At 40.7% G+C, this 21,170-nt stretch overlaps 1 protein-coding gene, 2 long non-coding RNA genes and 1 other non-coding gene across 4 annotated transcripts; 2 read left to right on the forward strand and 2 right to left on the reverse strand.

Annotated features, from left to right (window-relative positions):
• Positions 1 to 10,548: 10,548 nt before the first annotated feature.
• Positions 10,549 to 11,241, reverse strand: LOC129657659 (peroxiredoxin-1-like). Its single transcript, XM_055588037.1, has one exon. It carries the CDS (start codon positions 11,239 to 11,241, stop codon positions 10,744 to 10,746), a length of 498 nt encoding a protein of 165 aa, XP_055444012.1. The 3' UTR covers positions 10,549 to 10,743.
• Positions 11,242 to 17,427: 6,186 nt separating this feature from the next.
• Positions 17,428 to 19,373, reverse strand: LOC129657662 (uncharacterized). The gene is made up of 2 exons (XR_008716957.1): positions 19,011 to 19,373; positions 17,428 to 17,888 (listed from the first exon to the last, which is right to left on the reverse strand). It is a non-coding gene; the product is annotated as an uncharacterized LOC129657662 (long non-coding RNA).
• A 196-nt stretch (positions 19,374 to 19,569) lies between these two features.
• On the forward strand, positions 19,570 to 20,643 carry LOC129657661 (uncharacterized). The gene is made up of 3 exons (XR_008716956.1): positions 19,570 to 20,012; positions 20,260 to 20,304; positions 20,491 to 20,643. It is a non-coding gene; the product is annotated as an uncharacterized LOC129657661 (long non-coding RNA).
• LOC129658214 (small nucleolar RNA SNORA24) lies at positions 20,063 to 20,193 on the forward strand. Its single transcript, XR_008717314.1, has one exon. It is a non-coding gene; the product is annotated as a small nucleolar RNA SNORA24 (small nucleolar RNA).
• Positions 20,644 to 21,170: the final 527 nt, after the last annotated feature.

Genomic DNA, 21,170 nt, shown 5'->3' on the forward strand with positions numbered 1-21,170 from the left:
CCTCATTGAACAAACACTCACATTCACGGATCAAGTATTGCTATGGGTAAAATGAATATGATTACAACCTTGTCCTCTGGTAAATTGAGCAAAAATACTTCATTTCTCCAAGAGAATAACTCTCCACTTCCATACAGTCCAGATTAAAAATGTATCAACCTAAACACTTTAGACAATAGGTAATAAATTAAATCTCTACTTGATTAATATAGCATTTTTAAAACCCACACATCAAATTTGCATATAAAAGTGCACGATATTTCAATTATATTCTTAGAATCTGCATCTGGGAAAAGTTGTTCCTTTTATAAGGTTTTTAACATTCAGTATGGATATTTACTGTATAAAACTGAAGTCCAGAGGGTAGGTTTGTAGAGCCATTATATATTCTGACATTTTCACGTTATTACCCACACATTCAATAAATGTATAAACACTTATGCACAATAATAAATGAATGTATTTAAACATACTAGTTCAAATTCTTTTCCCATCTAGGTTACTACAATGAGTAGGGTTCCCTTTGCTAGACAGTAGGTCCTTGCTGGTTATCTATTTTAAATATAGTCGTATGTATATGTCAATACATGTATGTATGTGTATAACTGAATCACTTTTGCTATGCACCTGAAATTAAAACATTGCAAATTAACTATGCAGTGTATGCATGCTCAGTCATGTCTGACTCTTTGCCACCCCATGGGCTGTAGCCCGCCAAGCTCCTCTGTCCATGGGATTTTCCAGACAAGAATACAAGAGTGGGCTGCCATTCCCTTCTCCAGGGGACATTAACTATACTTCAATACTAAAAAAAAGAAAAGAAAAAAAAACAAAAACTAGTGTTAGACAGACTTAATAGGGTACCAGTGCCACCTAGTGGCCTCATAAAAAAAAGAATGCTTGGCTTTTTCATCCTATTAAGTTTTTCATAACCATAAGCTTATCTTTTCACTGATACAGGTATTAATAATATTTAGAGCACTAGAGTAAATGTTTGACATCACAAACATCTATAAAGTCTATTATAAGAGAAAATAAAGGAAAACAAAGAGAATTTTAGCAAGTGACCATTTTCAACTTACATTAATGTCAAGTATATAAGCATTAGCTATTTTCTAAATATTAGCTTATATACTATAAAACAGTAATAAGATATTTCAATTAATATACTATATTTATATATTATGTATTAAATAATTTTATTTTGCATAAAGGCATGCAAGTAAAAAAAAAAAATTAAGGCCTTAATTAGTAAATAGATTAAACCAAAAATCAATGATTACATGTTGTCTGTCTGAGAAGGAAAGAAAAAGCTTTGAGATGTTAAATATTTAATAAAACAAGAGTGCAACATCTCACTGATATGCACATTTCTACAACCAAGGCAAGCAATCATTCTTGAGGTGATGGAGGCCAATTTAAGATCACTGAACACCCGGCAACTCCAGTTTGTCATCCTAACCAAAAAAAGTCTCAGCAGGTTTCTTGCTAAACCTCCCAATATATGTGTGTTATAGATATTTCAAGTCATTTACTCCGGTACCCCATCTCCAAAATTTGACTCACCGTCACCTCAAAATTCATTCATCCTATTTACATTTTCAGTGATCCTCACTCGGCTCATGTGTTGTCATCCCTTTTCACCTAGCTTAAATTTCATGGCAAATTAATGTGATCTATTTTTTTTTCTTTGCCTTCTTTCACTTTGTTTACTTTTTTGGCAAACCTCAACCTGAGTTAATTCCAACTCTCAGCTTTACACCTACACCTTTGCAGCTAAGCTTGCTGTGGAAAAATACACAATCATGCTAGTTTTTTATTTGTGCATGCTAAGCCACTTCAGTGTATCTGACTTTTCTGCGACCCTATGGACCGTAGCCCACCAGGCTCCTCTGTCAATGGGATTCTCCAGACAAGAATCGGAGAAGGCAATGTCACCCTACTCCAGTACTCTTGCCTGGAAAATCCCGTGGACGGAGGAGCCTGGTGGGCTGCAGTCCATGGGGTCGCAAAGAGTCGGACATGACTGAGCGACTTCACTTTCACTTTTCACTTTCATGCATTGGAGAAGGAAATGGCAACCCACTCCAGTGTTCTTGCCTGGAGAATCCCAGGGACGGCGGAGCCTGGTGGGCTGCCATCTATGGGGTCACACAGAGTCAGACGCGACTGACACAACTTAGCAGCAGCAGCAGCAGCAGACAAGAATACTGCAGTGGGTTGCCATGCCCTCCTCCAGGGGGTCTTCCTGACCCAGGGATCAAACCCAGGTCTCTTACGTCTCCTGCATTGGCAGGGGCTTTCTTTACCACTAGTGCGACCCGGGAAGCCCCCAGTTCTTGTTGTTGTTGTTGTTTTAATGCATTTAAATTCATTACAAGAACTGAAGTGAGCCCCTTGTGTGACCCAAGAACCCTGCTACATTTCTTAGTCTATTCACATTATCTCCTAACTATAACTTCTCCTCTGCCCTCAAATATCCAACACTCCCTCCCTCACTCTCACACTCCGTTGATGACCTTGCTTTGTATTACTCTGAAAAACGGGAAAAAATGAATAGAAGAGATCATTCAAAAGTTCACACAGCACATCACTCACCAGTATCTGTACCCTCTTACTCCTGCTTCGATGGATGAACTGCTTGAACTACCATTTAAGCTACTCCTGCTTCCTGCACAAGATCCCATCTCATCAACCAGGTAATTCACCAGCTCTCTCTTGCATAACCAGTTTTCTTCATTTCTACTGGATCATTCCCATCAGAATACAAAGACACTTTCCATTCTCCCATGCTTAGAATTTAACCCACCCTTGATCCCACATCCCTCTGAAATACTGTCCTATTTCTCATCCCCTTTATAGTATAATTCCTCAGATGAGTCATCCAAATCCATGGTCACTGACTGTACTCCTTCCATTCTGAAACTATTCTTTTATTAACGTATTGCTGATTTACAATGTTGTGTTAGTTTCTGATGTGTAGCAAAGTGACTCAGTTACCTATATTTTGCTTCTTTTTTTCACATTCTTTCCTATTATAGTTTATCACAGGATATTGAAGACAGCTCCCTGTGCTATACAGTAGGGCCTTATTGTTTATCCATTCTATTTATAACAGTTTGTATCTTCTAATCTCAAACTCCCAATCCATCTCTCCAATACCCCCTCCCCATCCCGTGGCCACCACAAGACTCTTCTCTATGTCTGTGAGTCTGTTTCTATATGAAACTATTCTTAACAAGGTCATATTCTTAACTGACCTCCACACAGTAAATCTGACGGTCATTGCTCAACTCCCATTTTACTTGTACCATGAGTACCATCACTCTCTTTTATTTGAAAACATTTCTCGACTTTCAGGATACCACATGCCTCCTTACTTCACTTCTCAATCTCCTCACCTGGCTCCTGATAGTTTTCCTGGTAGATAAATGTGGGTATGCCCAAGGGCTCACTCTTTGATACTATTTTCTGTCTATATGTTGTCCCCTGATATTAGCATCTTGTGGCTCTAAGTGGCACTGTGACAGTTCCCATATTTGTTTCTCCAGCCCAGATCTCTCCCCAGAACTCCGTACTCATATAGTGAACTCCTCACTCAACAATTAACAATTCTATGTGAATGTTTAAATGGCATCTCAAACTTAACACATACCAAACTATGTTCCTGAGTACACCTCCCCTCAAACTTGCTACTCCTTAATCATCTCAGCAAATAATAAAAAATCTTGGAGCCATTTTTCTCATACCATCCCCTTTCTCTTATATCCTGTATCCAATCTGGCATCAAATACTGTCCACTCTACCATAAAAATACATCCAGAGTTGAATCATTTATTTCCTCCGCTAGTACCACTTGGCCAGCATCACTCTCATCTGAATCAGTGCACTAGCTTAACTAGTTTTTCCTGCTCCAACCCTATTTCCACCACTGCTCTTTCTCTGCTCAGTCATTGACATGACTTTTCAACAAGTAAATCCAAAGTCATATCATGTCACTTCTTTATTCAAAACTCTCCAATGGCTACCAAATTTCCTCAAACAAAAAACCTAAAAACTGAACAATGACTTATAAGGCACTAGGTAGCTTATTACCTTTCTAACTTCACTTCCTACTTCCTTACTCCACTCCAGCCAAACTGATCTTGTTTCTGTTCCTTGACTTTACCAAGTATGTGAGTTATTGATGGCTGAATAGCAAATTACCCCCAAACTTACTCACTTAAAAAAACCTCATCTCACACACTTTCTGTAGGTCAGGAAATCTAGGTATGACCTAGCTGGATTCTCTGCTTCAGCGTCTGTCACAGACTGCAGTAAACAGCTACAGCTACAGTCATCTCAAGGCTCGGCTTGTTTAAAGATTCATTTCCAAGCTTGCTTACCTGGCTGTTGACAGGATTCTGTGAGCTATTGGTCTGACAGCCTCAGTTCCTTACTGGATGTGGGCCATAGGTCATTCTCTGTTCTTTGCCACATACACCTCTCCAATACAGGATTAAGAGAAAGAATGGGGCAAGACGCAGGTCAGAGTCTTTTATTACCTAACCACAGAAGTAACATCTCAACTCTTCACCACTCCAGGGAAGGGGACTGCAGAAGGGAGGGAGACATGAATGGGGCTCACCGGGAGCCTTGGACAAGGGTGTCCATCACACAGGTTTGGTGCCACTCAGGGAGCACTGGTCGTTGAGACTATTCTTCCAGATAGCAGCATGTTTCACTCCCACACCTCCTTCAAGTCTTTGACCTAATGTTACCTGCTCAGTGAGACCTTCTGTGAACACTCTTTTTAAAATTACAATTCCTACCCCTCAAAGACTTTTCATCCTCTTCCTTATTTTTCTCCACAGCACTTATAGACTTTAACATCCCATATAATTTACTTATTGTGGTTGGTTTCTACGCTGTCAACTTGGTTAAGCTGGTAGTACATTTTCACTTCCTTCCCTGCAGAGTTCTGGGATAGCAAGAGCCACAGAGGCATTCTGCCTGAGATCTGACAGGTGGAAGCGGTCATATTCTTTTACACCAGGAGGGCCAGTGGAGGGTACACGGCATTGCTGCACATCGTGCACGCTGTCGCCTCTTCTGTCAGCTCATCTTGTAGGTGTGGGGCAGCAGCCAGGTCCCAACCTTCAGCTCCAGGGCTTCTCTTCCAATTCAGCAACTCTTGAATCTGTGACAAAGGACTGGCTCCTTGGGCAGATCACCTGTCTTCAAAGGTGAACTGTGGGAATCAGGGAGAAAGCAATGCAAATTCCAACCCATCCCCACAGGTCCCAGCTCATCCTTGAAGTCCCCTCCACCTAACTATTTGTGATTTGACTTTGGGCAGTAGTCCTGCTCCTCTGACAACTTCAACATTAGTTGATATCTTTTTTCTGCCATTAAAATCTATAAGCTCTGCAAGTAAAAACTTGGATCTGCTTTGTTTACTGCTCTTACCCCAGCACCTAGAACAGGGCCTATGTATGGTATGTAGTAGGAATTCATTACACATTTACTAATGAGCAATTCTTAAAAATATAAGGCACTAAAAATAAACATCAAGGGTGGCAAGAAAAGAGAGAGACTGGTAGATGTTCTAGAAGAAAAGCTCCTGTAAAAAATAAAAACTGAAATGTGTCTTAAAGGATGGATAGGAAGGAAATATCATCTACAGTATGAAATAGCATGAAAAAAATAGAGAGGAGCATACTAAATGTAACAGACATTGTATGTTGTCCAGGGATGACGAATTTGACCTGGGTAAAGCATTACAGTCTCTGTAGCAGGTGACTAACATGGAGAAAACACAATTTCATTAAATTTAACCTCTCAGGAACATACTCACTTGACTGGAAAGGGGGAATTAGAAAAGTAGGGAGACAAAACAGATATGTTGTCTTAGATTAGCAGTATGACAATAGAGAAAAAAGGTAGATGTAAAACCGTAAGAAAAGAAAAAAGGTTATAACATTATAGCTGTATAAATCATTAGTGCTGTTTGTTGACATATCTGATTCTCCTCCTAAACACATAGCATGGTTCCACTTGCCCACCCTTTTGAAGTTATGCATGGCCATGCAACTTGCTTTGGTCCCAGAAATATGAAGCAATGTGACAAGGCCCACTTCAAAATGGAAGCCTTTAATAACAAGTGTGATTCTTTGCCTTCCCTTCTCCTTTTATATTGCCTAGAAACATTACAAATGCGAAAGTCTCACTGGTCTCAGTCCCTGAATGGCCAAGAGCATGGCGAGAAACAAACCTTTCTGATTTTAAGCCACTGAGACTTTGGACTGTTTGTAAGTCCAAAGTCTTACAAACACAGCCTCACCCATTCTGATTGTGGCAGCTTTAACTTAGGTTGACAAACACTTACATTTCCCTCTTTAAGAGATGAAGCTTAATTTCCCTCCTTTTTTGTGTGAGCTGAAGTTAGTAACTCACTTCTAACAAGTGCATGCTTGTGCGTGCCAAGTAGCTTCAGTCATGTCTGACTCTTTGCGACACTATGGACTATAGCCCACCAGGCTCTTGGGATTCTCCAGGCAAGAATGCTGGAATGGGTTACCATGCCCTCCTCCAGGGGATCTTCCCAACCCAGGGATCGAACCTGAGTCTCTTAAGTCTCCTGCATTGGCAGGTGGGTTCTTTATCACTAGCGCCACCTGGCAAGCCCTTTTTAACAAGTGATAGTGCTTCTCAGACTAGCTCATAAAAAAACATCGGGACTTTTTGTCTCTCGGATCACTCATTTTGGGGAGAACTGAACTGCTATAACTTGAGGACACTCCAGCAGCCCTATGGAGATCCAGGTGCTGAGGGTTTGAGTCCTCCTGCCAACTGCATTCACTTGCCAAGCTGGGAGTGAGCTTGGAAGAGGATCCAAGAGGATCCCACAGCCCCAGCAACATACTGACTGCAACTTCTACAGAAGTTGCATGAGATGATAAGAACTCATTGTCTTAATCCACCATGCTTTAGGCTAATCTGAGACTCAGCAATAGATAACAAATATGTTGAATGATATAGAAACACACTAGAAATTGAAAATGGAGGATAGAAACAGGGGCTCTGTGTCAATCTACAAGGGTGGGATGGGGAGGAAGATGAGAAGATGGTTTGGGAGGGAGGGGACATGTGTGTACCTATGGCTGATTCTTGTTGATGTTTGACAGAAAACCGAAAAATTCTGTAAAGCAATTATCCTTCAATTAAAAAAAAAAATAAAGTGCAAAAAAAAAAGTCAAAGATAACTCCTAGGCTTTGAGCTTGGAATAACTTGAGAAAATTGTGATTATCACTGACTGCAAGTTACTCAATTTTATTGTAGTTTTGAGGCAAGGGACATGTTTAATCAACAAACATTTGCTGGAGTCTTATAAACATTTAGGGCTTCCCAGGTGGCACTACCTGTAAAGAACTCGCCTGTCAATGCAGGCGACATAAGAGACGCAGGTTTGATCCCTGGGTCTGGAAGATCCCCTGGAGGAGGGCACAGCAGCCCACTCTGGTATTCTTGCCTGGAGAATCTCACGGATAGAGGAGCCTGACTGAAAAAAACAAATGCCCAGAACCGAAACCAATATTTCAGTAAAGATAACAGAGAGGGAATTCATTACATATTTACTGATGAACAATTTTTAAAAATATAAGGCACTAAGAATAAACATAAGGGTGGCAAGAAAAGGGAGAGACTAAGAGATGTTCTAGAAGAAAACCTTTTTCATCTCCTCTTGTCTAGATACTATACTTCTATTACAATTTTGTTATCAGTAGTATCACACTGCTCAGAGAAGACAATGGCACCCCACTCCAGTACTCTTGCCTGGAAAATCCCATGGACGGAGGAGCCTGGTAGGCTGCAGTCCATGGGGTCGCTAAATGTCGGACACGGGCTATGCGACTTCACTTTTACTTTTCACTTTCATGCATTGGAGAAGGAAATGACAACCCACTCCGGTGTTCTTGCCTGGAGAATCCCAGGGACGGGGGAGCCTGGTGGGCTGCCGTCTATGGGGTCGCAGAGTCAGAAACGACTGAAGCGACTTAGCAGCAGCAGCAGCAGTATCACACTGCTAGTACACACCAATTGCAAGTTTAAGTTTCTTAAGTATTTTAATGTCAAAATAGACTCACAGGCCATTTCCTGACTATATTTTCTCCCACTTATCTCAACATTCATATGAGAGATGTGCACTTATGTAAATTTTGTTTCCCTGATGATTACCAAAGTTTCTACACTAAAACCCTAAAAAGAAAAAGGAAGTAGTATAGTTGAAGAATGAGTATTCTATGACAAATGTATAGAATATAGTTCATGTATCCAATGCAGAATTTAAGTATTTTCCAACCATCATTTTACCAGTCTAACAGCTCCACCTCCATTCTACCTTTAAAATCCTTAAACTAAACTTTACTTATAATCAATTTTTAATTCCTCTATTATCACATTCTCTCTCCTGAGAATTCACTCTAAGCCTCAAAGATTGAACAGCAGCTAAATTCATTAGGTGTGATCTTGAATCCCCTCAAATAAATGTAGAAATATTGCCATCTTAGCCACAAATTTCACACAGAGGAGAGAAAACATCACAAATGTGCCACTTCTTAAAATTAAAATAAAATAAAAATAAAGACTTTTTACCAAGCTTTATTGTTTTTTTTTTTTCATGTTCAATCTGGTACCTTTATTCAGTTACTCCTCCATTTATTCAAACAATAATTTTTTTAAATTTTATTTTATTTTTAAACTTTACATAATTGTATTAGTTTTGCCAAATATCAAAATGAATCTGCCACAGGTATGCATGTGTTCCCCATCCTGAACCCTCCTCCCTCCTCCCTCCCCATACCATCTCTCTGGGTCATCCCAGTGCACCAGCCCCAAGCATCCAGTATCGTGCATCGAACCTGGACTGGCAACTCGTTTCATACATGATATTTTACATGTTTCAATGCCATTCTCCCAAATCTTCCCACCCGTGCCCTCTCCCACAGAGTCCATAAGACTGTTCTATACATCAGTGTCTCTTTTGCTGTCTCGTACACAGGGTTATTGTTACCATCTTTCTAAATTCCATATATATGCGTTAGTATACTGTATTGGTGTTTTTCTTTCTGGCTTACTTCACTCTGTATAATAGGCTCCAGTTTCATCCACCTCATTAGAACTGATTCAAATGTATTCTTTTTAATGGCTGAGTAATACTCCATTGTGTATGTGCACCACAGCTTTCTTATCCATTCATCTGCTGATGGACATCTAGGTTGCTTCCATGTCCTGGCTATTATAAACAGTGCTGCGATGAACATTGGGGTACACGTGTCTCTTTCCCTTCTGGTTTCCTCAGTGTGTATGCCCAGCAGTGGGATTGCTGGATCATAAGGCAGTTCTATTTCCAGTTTTTTTAAGGAATCTCCACACTGTTCTCCATAGTGGCTGTACTAGTTTGCATTCCCACCAAAAGTGTAAGAGGGTTCCCTTTTCTCCACACCCTCTCCAGCATTTATTACTTGTAGACTTTTGGATCGCAGCCATTCTGACTGGTGTGAAATGGTACCTCATAGTGGTTTTGATTTGCATTTCTCTGATAATGAGTGATGTTGAGCATCTTTTCATGTGTTTGTTAGCCATCTGTATGTCTTCTTTGGAGAAATGTCTATTTAGTTCTTTGGCCCATTTTTTGATTGGGTCCTTTATTTTTCTGGAGTTGAGCTGTAGGAGTTGCTTGTATATTCTCGAGATTAGTTGTTTGTCAGTTGCTTCATTTGCTATTATCTTCTCCCATTCTGAAGGCTGTCTTTTCACCTTGCTAATAGTTTCCTTTGATGTGCAGAAGCTTAATTCTGAATAATGATAGTGAAACCAAGCTTTATTGTAAAAATAGTTTCAGATTTACAGAAAAAGTTACAAAAATGGAACAGGGAGTACCCAGACACCCCTCATCCAATATCCCCTATTGTTAACATCTTATAATAGCATGTACAACTAAGAAGCCAGTATGCCTGCAGGCTCAGTCACTAAGTCCTGTCCAACTCTCTGCAATCCCATGAACTGTAGCCCACCAGGTTCCTCTGTCCATGGGATTTCCCAGGCAAGAATACTAGAGTGGGTTGATATTCCTGACCCAGGGATTAAACCTCCATCTCCTGTGTCTCCTGAATTGGCAGGCGGATTCCTGACCACTGAGCCACCTGAATGGCACATTACTATTAACTAAAGCCCACACTTTTAAGTTTCACTAGTTTTCCATTAATGTCCTTTTTTGGCTTGAGGATCCCACATTGCCTTTAGTCATTATGTCTCATCTCCTCCGGTGTTTTCCAGACTGTTTTTCATGACAATGACAGCTTTGAGCACAGTTTAGGGAATCCTAAAGTATGTCCATCAATTTGATGTTTTTTCTCCGTTCAAGTTTAATAAAACTACAAAAGATCAAAAGTGATACCCTACTACTGCACACATCAGCTAGCCTGCTCCAGAACACAGCTCAGGCCTTCTTCAGGGGAAGAAAGCCTGGCCTCCCAACCCCTGAAGGAAAGGCCAGTGCTGTCCCACACATCTGGACCAAGTAAGGTGTGTTTTCATGACAACAGTACAAAAGAGGTTTTGTTCTCATGGCCACCTACTGCAGCCTGGCCCTAAAATGGCCCAGCACTCACTTCTGATTAGAGAAATATTCTTTGCTCTGGGCATCAGGCTTCTTGGTATCACCACCAGGCTTCCAGCCAGCTGACACGTCCCCATGTGTGTCAGTGAAGCAGAAAGGCCTGAACTAGTCTCAGTGTCTCATCCACAGAGCAGCCAACAGGAAGGTCGTTTATGGTAATCTGTGGAAAGATATCTTTACCATCAGTAGTAAAAAGGTTCCTGAATGAGAAGCCCTCATCAGCCTTTAAGACCCCACAGTACTGAGCAACGATGTGCTCGGGCTCTGATATCAAGGGAACGTGCATGGCCCCCAGTCTTCCTTGTTTCTTGGGTATGTTGATCCATGCCAGGTGACAGAAGTGAGAACCCACAGAAGCACCAGTTACTTGGCAGTTGAGTTTCTTAAATTCTTCTGCCCTATCACTGAAAGCAAGGAGTTCCATGGGGCACGCAAAGGCGTCAAGAGGGTAAAAGAAGAACACAACATATCTTCCTTTGTGGTCAGACAGACTGATATCTTTGAACTGACCATCTGGCATAATGGTTGTAGTTTTGAACTGCGGAGCAGGATGTCCAATTTTCACATTTCCTGAAGACATATTGCTATTGGCAGTTCTCAGAGAGAAACCACACAGCCCAGTTAGGAGGAAGACACCCATCAATTTGATTTTGGCTGATGCTTGTCTCATGGACAGACTGAGGTTAGGGCTTTGAGGAGAATAACACAGAAGGAGGTGAAGTGTTGTCATCACATCCTACGAGGGTTCACACTATCAATGACTCGTCAGTGTTGCTGATATTGCTTACCTGGCTTAGATAGTATTTACCAGATTTCTCTACTGTAAAGTTCAAGCTAGTTTTAGAAAAGGCAGAGGAACCAGAAATCAAATTGCCAACATCCGCCGGATCATGGAAAAAGCAAGAGAGTTCCAGAAAAACATCTATTTCTGCTTTACTGACTATGCCAAAGCCTTTGACTGCGTGGATCACAATAAACTGTGGAAAATTCTGAAAGAGATGAGAATGCCAGACCACCTGACCTGCCTCTTGAGAAACCTGTATGCAGGTCAGGAAGTAACAGTTAGAACTGGACATGAAACAACAGACTGGTTCCAAATAGGAAAAGGAGTACGTCAAGGCTGTATATTGTCACCCTGCTTATTTAGCTTATATGAAGAGTACATCATGAGAAACACTGGGCTGGATGAAGCACAAGCTGGAATCAAGATTGCTGGGAGAAATATCAATAACCTCAGATATGCAGATGACACCACCTTTATGGCAGAAAGTGAAGAGGAACTAAAAAGCCTCTTGATGAAAGTGAAAGTGGAGAGTGAAAAAGTTGGCTTAAAGCTCAACATTCAGAAAATGAAGATCATGGCATCTGGTCCCATCACTTCATGGGAAATAGATGGAGAAACAGTGGAAACAGTATCAGACTTTATTTTTTGGGCTCCAAAAATCACTGCAGATGGTGATTGCAGCCATGAAACTAAAAGACGCTTACTCCTTGGAAGGAAAGTTATGACCAACCTAGATAGCATATTCAAAAGCAGAGACATTACTTTGCAAACAAAGGTCCATCTCGTCAAGGCTATGGTTTTTCCAGTAGTCATGTATGGATGTGAGAGTTGGACTGTGAAGAAAGCTGAGCACCAAAGAATTGATGCTTTTGAACTGTGGTGTTGGAGAAGACTCTTGAGAGTCCCTTGGACTGCAAGGAGATCCAACCACTCCATCCTAAAGGAGATCAGCCCTGGGTGTTCTTTGGAAAGACTGATGCTAAAGCTGAAACTCCAGTACTTTGGCCACCTCATGCGAAGAGTTGACTCATTGGAAAAGACTCTGATGCTGGGAGGGATTGGGGGCAGGAGAAGAAGGGGACGACAGAGGATGAGATGGCTGGATGGCATCACCGACTCGATGGACTTGAGTTTGAGTAAACTCCGGGAGTTGGTGATGGACAGGGAGGCCCGGCATGCTGCAATTCATGGTGTGGCAAAGAGTCAGACACGACTGAGCAACTGAACTGAACTGAACCCTTTGAAAGCAAGTTGCTAAGCACAGCCCGTATTCAAGATGGTATTGGGGTAGGGATGGAAAACTAAACTCCATCTCCTGGAGATGAGTGCCTTTTTAGAATAAATACAAAATTTACTCAATTTCTGAAATACATATTGAGTACCTCAAAGCATCTGATAATTCAATTAAGTGCCAATTTAACATGAGTCATTCTGCTAGGCATTTCAAATAAGTGTTAAGACACAGTCCTGCACCACAAGGAGTTTATAATGTAGGTAGGATACCACAAGAAAAATGCTGGGTAAGTACTATAGTGTCACAAAAAGGGAAAAAATAAAATCCAGTTGCAGTAATGAAGTAATGAAAAGTTTCACAGAACAAGAAATATTTAAGCAAAGCAAAGCTGAATATAATTTTGACAGATGAAAACATTTATAATTTATATTTATATATATTTATTAATTATATTTATTAATATATTAATTATATAATTATATAATTATAAATATATAAAATATATAATTATATAATAATAAATTATATTAATTTATATTTATAATTTTAAATTTATATTTATAATTTAAAACTCTTAACAGTGGACATAAACAGAATGTACTTCAACATAATAAAAGCCATATATATCAATCCCACACCTAATAGCATACAGTGAAAAACTGAAAATTTTCCTTCTAATATCAGGAATAAGACAAGGATGTCCACCACTTTTATTAACATAGTATTGGAAGTCCTAGTCAGAGCAATTAGGCAAAGAAAAGAAATAAAAAGTATTCAAATTGGAAAAAAAGTAGTAAAACTGTCACTATTTTAGAAGACATGATCTCATATACAGAAAATCCAAAGATTCCACCAAAAATTGTTAGAGCTAATAAATGAATTCAGTAAAACTGCAGAATACAAAATCAACAAACAAAAATCTGTTACATTTCTATACATTAATAATAAAGTATCAGAAAGAGAAATTAAGAAAACAATCCCATTTACAACTGCATCAAAAAAATATCTAGGGATAAATTCAACCAAAGAGGTTAAAGACCTGTACACTGAAAACTATAATACATTGATGAAAGAAACTGAAAACACAAATAAGTGAAAAGATTGTCCATGCTCATGGAGTGGAAGAATATTGTTATAATGTCCATACTATGCAGAGCAATCTACAGATTTAACAGAACAGAGATCTCAGAAATAACCCCACATATACACAGTCAGTTAATTTATGACAGAAGCCAAGATTATACAACAGGGAAAGAACAGTTTTCTTCAATAAATGGTGTTGAGAAAACTGGAAAACCATGTGCAAAAGATCAAAAGTGGGCCACTATCTTACACCATACACAAAAATGAACTCAAAATGAATTAAAGACTTGAATATAAGACCTGAAACCATAAAACTGCTAGGAGAAAAAATAGGTGGTAAGCTCCCAGACATCAGTTTTGGTGATGATTTTTTGAACCTGACCCCAAAAGTAAAGGCAACAAAAGCAAAAATAGGCAAGTTGGACTACATCAAACTAATAAGTTTCATCATAGCAAAGGAAACCATCAACAAAATGAAATGAGAGTTTATGGAACAGGAAGAAATATTTGAAAATCATATGACCTGATAAGGAGCTAATATCCAAAATATAATATAAAAACTCATAGAACTCAATAGAAAAAAAAATCCAATTAAAAAATGAGCAGAATATCTCAATAGATATTTTTCCAAAGAAGACACAAACAGCCCAGAGACATCTAAAAAGATGGTCAATATCACTAATATCAGAAAATGCAAATCAAAAATATAATGAGGTATCACGTCACACATTAGAATGGTCATTATCAAAAAAGATAAGAAATAACAAGTGTTGGTAAGAATGTGGAGAAAAAAGAGATGTCATGCACCATTGGTGGGAATGCAACTATGGAAAACTACATGGGAATTCCTCAAAAAAATTAAAAATAAAGATGGAGTGTGATCCAGCAATTCCACCCTTGGTATTTACTCAAAGTAAACAAAAACATGAACTCAAAAAGATATATGTACCACCATGTTCATTTCAGCATTATTTTCAATAGCCAAGATATGGAAACAATCCAAGTGTCCACTGATGTATTAATATGAATGAAGAAAGATGTGGTATATACACACACATAGGAATATTAAGCTATAAACTAGAATGAAATCTTTCCATTTGTGACAACATAGATGATCTTAAAGGTATCGTGCTAAATGCAATACATCAGAGAAAGACAAACACTGCATAATCTCACTGATGTGTGGAATAAAAAAAAAAAGATTCATATTATAAACTGCCAGTTATGAAGCAAGTCCTGGGGATGTAATGTACAACACAGTGACTATAGTTAATAATACTGTACTGCATATTTGTGTTATTAAGAGAATAAATCTTTAAAAATTTCTCACTACAAGGAAAAAAAAACCAATTTTATAACTGTGTATGAGGATGAAGATTAACTTGACTTACTGTGGTGATGATTTCACAATATACACAAATATCATATTATTATGTTGTACAACTGAAACTAATATGCCAACTACAGGAAGGAAAAAAAAAAAAAAAACTAGATGGAAAGACATCCAAGATGGAGAAAAGAGCATAAACAAAATATAAGAGCTCTCTCTCATTCATTCAGTGTTTTTGCACTGTAACCCAATGGAAACATTCATTTTAAGATCTTCAGTAAATTTCCATAGCTTAGCATAAATGGGTGGTGCTTAGTCTCCCCAAAATTCATTATGTTGATGTCCTAACCTTTGGTACCCCAGAATATAACTATATTTGGAGATAAGATCTTTAAACAGGTAATTAAGATTAAAAGAAGTCATCAGGACAGGCCCTGATCCAGTATGACTAGAGTCCTTCTAAGAAGCTAAAAGGATATAGGCACAGAACAAAGACAGAACTATAGACCAATGGAACAAAATAGAAAGCCCAGAGATAAATCCATGCACCTATGGACACCTTATCTTTGACAAAGGAGGCAAAAATATACAATGGAGAAAAGACAATCTCTTTAACAAGTGGTGATGGGAAAACTGGTCAACCACCTGTAAAAGAATGAAACTAGAACACTTTCTAACACCATACACAGAAATAAACTCAAAACGGATTAAAGATTTAAACGTAAGAGCAGAACTATAAAACTCCTAGAGGAAAACATAGGCAGTACACTCTGACATAAATCACAGCAAGATCCTCTATGACCCACCTCCCCGAGTAATGGAAATAAAAGCAAAAATAAGCAAATGGGACTTAATTAAACTTAAAAGCTTTTGCACGATGAAGGAAACTATAAACAAGGTAAAAAAGACAGCCTTCAGAATGGGAACAAATAATAGCAATCAAAGCAACTGACAAAGAATTAATCTCAAAAATATACAAGCAGCTCATCAATACCAGAAAAATAAATAACCTAATCAAAAAATGGGCCAAAGAACTAAACAGACATTTCTCCAAAGAAGACATACAGATGGCTAACAAACACATGAAAAGATGCTCAACATCACTCATTATCAAAGAAACGCAAACCAAAACCACAATGAGGTACCATTTCACACCAGTCAGAATGGCTGCTATCATAGTCTACAAACAATTATGCTGGAGAGGGTGTGGAGAAAAGGAACCCTCTTACACTGTTGGTGGGAATGCAAATTAGTACAGCCACTATGAAGAACAGTGTGGAGATTCCTTAAAAAACTGGAAATAGCACTGCCATACAACCCAGCAATCCCACTGCTGGGCATACACACCTAGGAAACCAGAATTGAAAAAGACGTGTACCCCAATGTTCATCGCAGCACTGTTTAGAATAGCCAGGACATGGAAGCAACCTAGATGTCCATCAGCAGATGAATGGATAAGAAGGTTGTGGTACATATGCACAATGGAGTATTACTCAGCTGTTAAAAATGCATTGAGTCAGTTCTAATGAGGTGGATGAAACGGGACCCTATTATACAGGGTGAAGTAAGTCAGAAAGAAAAACACCAATATGGTACATTAATGCATAAACACAGAATTTAGAAAGATGGTAATGACGACCCTATATGCAAGACAGCAAAAAAGACAGAGATATAAAGAACAGAGTCTTGGACTCTGTGGGAGAAGGCAAGGGTGGGATGATTCGAGAGAATAGCATTAAGCCATGTATATTATCATGTGAAACAGATGACCAGTCCAAGTTCCATGCATGAAAGAGGGCACTCAAGCCGGTGCACTGGGACAACCCAGAGGGATGGGATGGGGAGGGAGATGGGAGAGGGGTTCGGGCTGGGGCAGGAGGGTGGACACATGTACACCCATGGCTGATTCACGTCAGTGTAGAGCAAAAACCACTACAATATTGTAAAGTAATTAGCCTCCAATTAAAAATAAATAGTTTAAAAAGAGATATAGGCACAGGGAGAACAGGATGTCAAGAAACAGGGTCATCTAAAGCCAAGGAGAGATCTCTGAAGAAACAAACCCATGGACACCTTGATCTGACTTCTTGTCTCCAGAACTGTGAGAAAGCAAATTTCTGTTGTTTAAGCCACCCAGTCTGTGGTATTCTGTCATATCAGCCTTAGCAAAATAACACAGATGCTCAGTTACAGATTCTAAAAATCACACCCATTTTGGCAAAATTCCCCACTGTGATTTCTAATTTAAGCATTGTCATTTAACAGCTCTTTCTATGCAACAGTGACATGAAGAGTAAAGGTGAAAAGTTGATATAAGGTCAGCCTTAGGAACAGCTTTAGCTCTTTCAAATTAAAATTTATTATGCCCTTACAAACTTGTCCATTCCCAACCCTAACCATAACAAGAAATTTTACTCTAGCAATTTCAAGAAGCTTCAGGGATCTCTTTTGTAGCACTTTAATCGCTAGGTATTGTTGTTATTTAGTCACTTAGTCCTGTTCAGCTCTTTGTGACTCCATGGGCTGTAGACCACCAGGCTCCAGGCCATGGGATTTCCCAGGCAAGAATATTGGGGTAGGCTGCCATTTCCTTCTCCAAGGGATCTTCTCAATCAAGGGATTGAACCTGCATCTCTTACACTGGCAGGATGATTCTTTACCACTGAGCCACCTGGAAAGTTCAGACCTCTTGATAGCAGTATGCCTGCCAACTGCTGCGACACAGTGCTCCAACTTGTCCACTACTAAGTAAAAGCTTCACCTAGATCCACCTTTTTGTTTCACACCAGGTGAAAACTAAAAGGGAAAACAGAAAATAAATTTCAGTGGCATTTAACAAGCGCAAGTGCTCACTCAGTCCTGCTGACTCTTTGGGATCCCATGGACTGCAGCCAGCCAGACTCCAGGGTCCAGGAAATTTTCCAGGCAAGAACACTAGAGTCGGTTGCCACTTCCTACTTCATGCACATGTCTAGGACTAAAAGTATTCCTGCTGCTGCTAAGTCGCTTCAGTCGTGTCCGACTCTGTGCGACCCCATAGATCGCAGCCCACTAGGCTCCCCTGTCCCTGGGATTCTCCTGGCAAGAACACTGGAGTGGGTTGCCATTTCCTTCTCCAATGCATGAAAGTGAAAAGTGAAAGGGAAGTCGCTCAGTCCTGCCCGACTCTTCGAGACCCCATGAACTGCAGCCTACCAGGCTCCTCTGTCCATGGGATTTTCCAGGCAAGAGTACTGGAGTGGGTTGCCATTGCCTTCTCCAAAGTATTCCTAAATATCTTTAATTTCCTTTTACAAAAAATAGATCTATGCTTTACTTTCACCCTTAAAGAAACGTAAGTCACGGATGTTAAGACCCAGGTGTGCTCTTTCAAGAGTCAACAGCCTCTCTGGAGACGCTGTGGACCACAAACTGTGGGCGAGCGGGCAACAGAGGAAATGTTCACACACGCACGAAAAAGCGTCTCCCGCACGCTCCTGTTGTCTTCTCCAAATCTGTGTACAAATTCGTGCGGCAAGGCTTTCGACAATGAGTACAAATACTCCTAAGAGATCAGACTCCCGAAAAACAAAACAAAATAACTGAGTGTAGGTAGACCATTGACACCTGCGCTTCAGAAACAGTAATTTCAGTGGGATAACAGAACCTACGGGCTTCCCTTGTAGCTCAGTCGGTAAAGAATCTGCCTGCAGTACAGGAGACCCAGGTTCGATCCCTGGGTTGGGAAGATCCCCTGGAGAAGGAAATGACTGATTCCAGCATCCTTGCCTGGAAAATCTCATGGACACAGGAGCCTGGCGGGCTGCAGTGAATGGGATCGCAGAGTCGGGCACGACTGAGCGACTAACTTACGGGAGATACGAAGTTTTTTAAGCAGAGAAAAAAAATAAAAAGATAGTTCCACAGAAATCAACCTACCAAAAGGTTATGAAGAAGAGAACTATCGAACCTGGCGTTTTGGTAACAACAGCGACTTCTAAGGTTGTCCTAAAGTATACAAGAAACAACACAACCCTTTCATCTTCCTCACACAGCGGACGCGCGACATCGGAAGGATTTCCTGGTCGGGCGAGAACTCTGTTTGCGCATGCGTCAAAGTCAGAAGCCGCGTTTGCAGGGCAGATCTAGAAGACGCTCCAGAAGGCGGAGCACTGAGGGACGGGGCGGGGCCTGTATGCGCATACGTCAAAGTCAGACGCCGCGCTAGCAGGGCAGACCTAGAAGACGCGCGAGAAGGCCCAGCACTGAGGAAAGGGGCTGACCGTGTACGTGCATGCGTCAAAGTCAGACGCCGCGCTAGCAGGGCAGATCTATAAGACGCGCGAGGAAGGCGGAGCACTGAGGAAGGGGCGGGGCCATCAGGGAGGCGGTGGCCAACGGAGCGGGCGGAGCTGCGGCGGGGCTGGGGAAGGCGGGGCGGAGGGAGCAAGCGCGTAGGCCTCGCCCCTCGGGGCTCCTCCCCGGAATGGCGTCATCAGCGGTATAAGAGGGCTTCTGCAGACGAATCCAGCCTTTTTCGTCCTGTAAGCGTCCGGTTTAGGCTAAGACGGTTGGTTGTGGTTGTTTTGTGAGGTAAAGTAACAAGGAACACGGCTTTTCGGCCTAGTTTAAGATGCAGGAGATGCAGCGGTCTTGTAGTAGTAGATCGACGTTAGCTTTGAAAACGTCTAGGTTCAGAAGCTTGAGTGAACTTCATGTTCGTTCGTTAGCTGGGCGGCCACGTGCAGCCCCGGGCGCTGAGTCGGAAGCCAGTCGCGCGTGGGTTGTGGGCCCTCCGGCAGAGGTTAAATACCGCTGATGACCCGGGTGAAGAAGGTCATGCGTTGTACTGTCGGTGCCATGTGGCCATCTTGAATCTGTTACTCTGCCACTCTGAAGAGTAACACCGCATCCTGACGAGCCGCCAGTTTGATCCAGGTGGTGAGTAGTGTCTGTATTTGTGTTTGCTGGTCTTTTCTGGGATTATGAATCTCCATGTATCTTTGGGACCTGTCGGCTGTGGCAGTCTCCCTTCCTAGCCATGGAAGAGCATATTCTTGTTTATTGGCAAAGCTGTCACCATTTAATTGGTATCAGATTCTGACTTGCACAAGTAACATTCACTTTAAAAACCTGCAGTGTGCTGGGTTATTGGGCAAACATTAAACTACTGTTCAAATGTTTCTAGGAAGCTGAGCGAATTGTTCCAGTGGATGATGGAAAGCATAACGAGGTACGTTCCTGTTCTATGTATCTTAAACCCTTAGAGCTAAGGATGTGGAAGGCCAGAATTGACACATTGTTCTGGCGTTTTGTAATTTAAATAGCCAACTGAATAGACTGTAACTGCTTTAGCTGCTAAAATCGCAACACTGTGTTTACAAATCAGTCTTGTTGAGCTGGTTTTCTTCTCTTACAGATACACCAAGAAATCCAAAGTGATGTGGGTGAAGTTTGAGCATCCTGCAGTACACTGCCAAATGTGATTTTAAATCTCGTGTATGGTATTTAAATAGAAAATAAAAGCGTGCTGCTTTTATTTATGTAATAAAATGCTTGATTTGTACATACAGCCTTCCAGGAGTTAATGATTTATGAGTACAATGGGAATGGTTTAATCGCTAAGTCATGTCCAACTCTTTGGAGACCCCATGGGCTGCAGCCTGCCAGGCTCCTCTGTCCATGGGATCCTCCATCGGGTCTTGCCATCCAGGGATCAAACCGAGGTCTTATAAGTGCATAGGTAGCTACAGAGAACAAGAGGCAGCCTGTTCTGTTAGGAGCTCCGGTGGTGGTAGCATGAGTTAGTGTATATGGTATTTAGGGAACACACAGCATGTGCGGTTGACGCTTGGATCTTAAAAAGTCATTTAACAAGAAAAAAGTTATTATAAAAGGTTATATTTTATGAAAGAAGCATTCTAATTCAAGGTTGATAAAGCTGAAGGTAACTGTTAACCTCACCTTTTAATTTAACCAGTCTCTGGTCTAGTTGTTGGAAGGAGGAAGCCAATTATGGCTCTTATGTTGGAAATTTTATTTGGCTTTTATTATGATCATACTTAATGGCTTGCCTGGAGGTCCTTGCTCACCTGTGAA

Source organism: Bubalus kerabau, chromosome 7 (genome assembly GCF_029407905.1).
Source record: "Bubalus kerabau isolate K-KA32 ecotype Philippines breed swamp buffalo chromosome 7, PCC_UOA_SB_1v2, whole genome shotgun sequence".
Classification (NCBI taxonomy): Eukaryota; Metazoa; Chordata; class Mammalia; order Artiodactyla; family Bovidae; genus Bubalus; species Bubalus kerabau.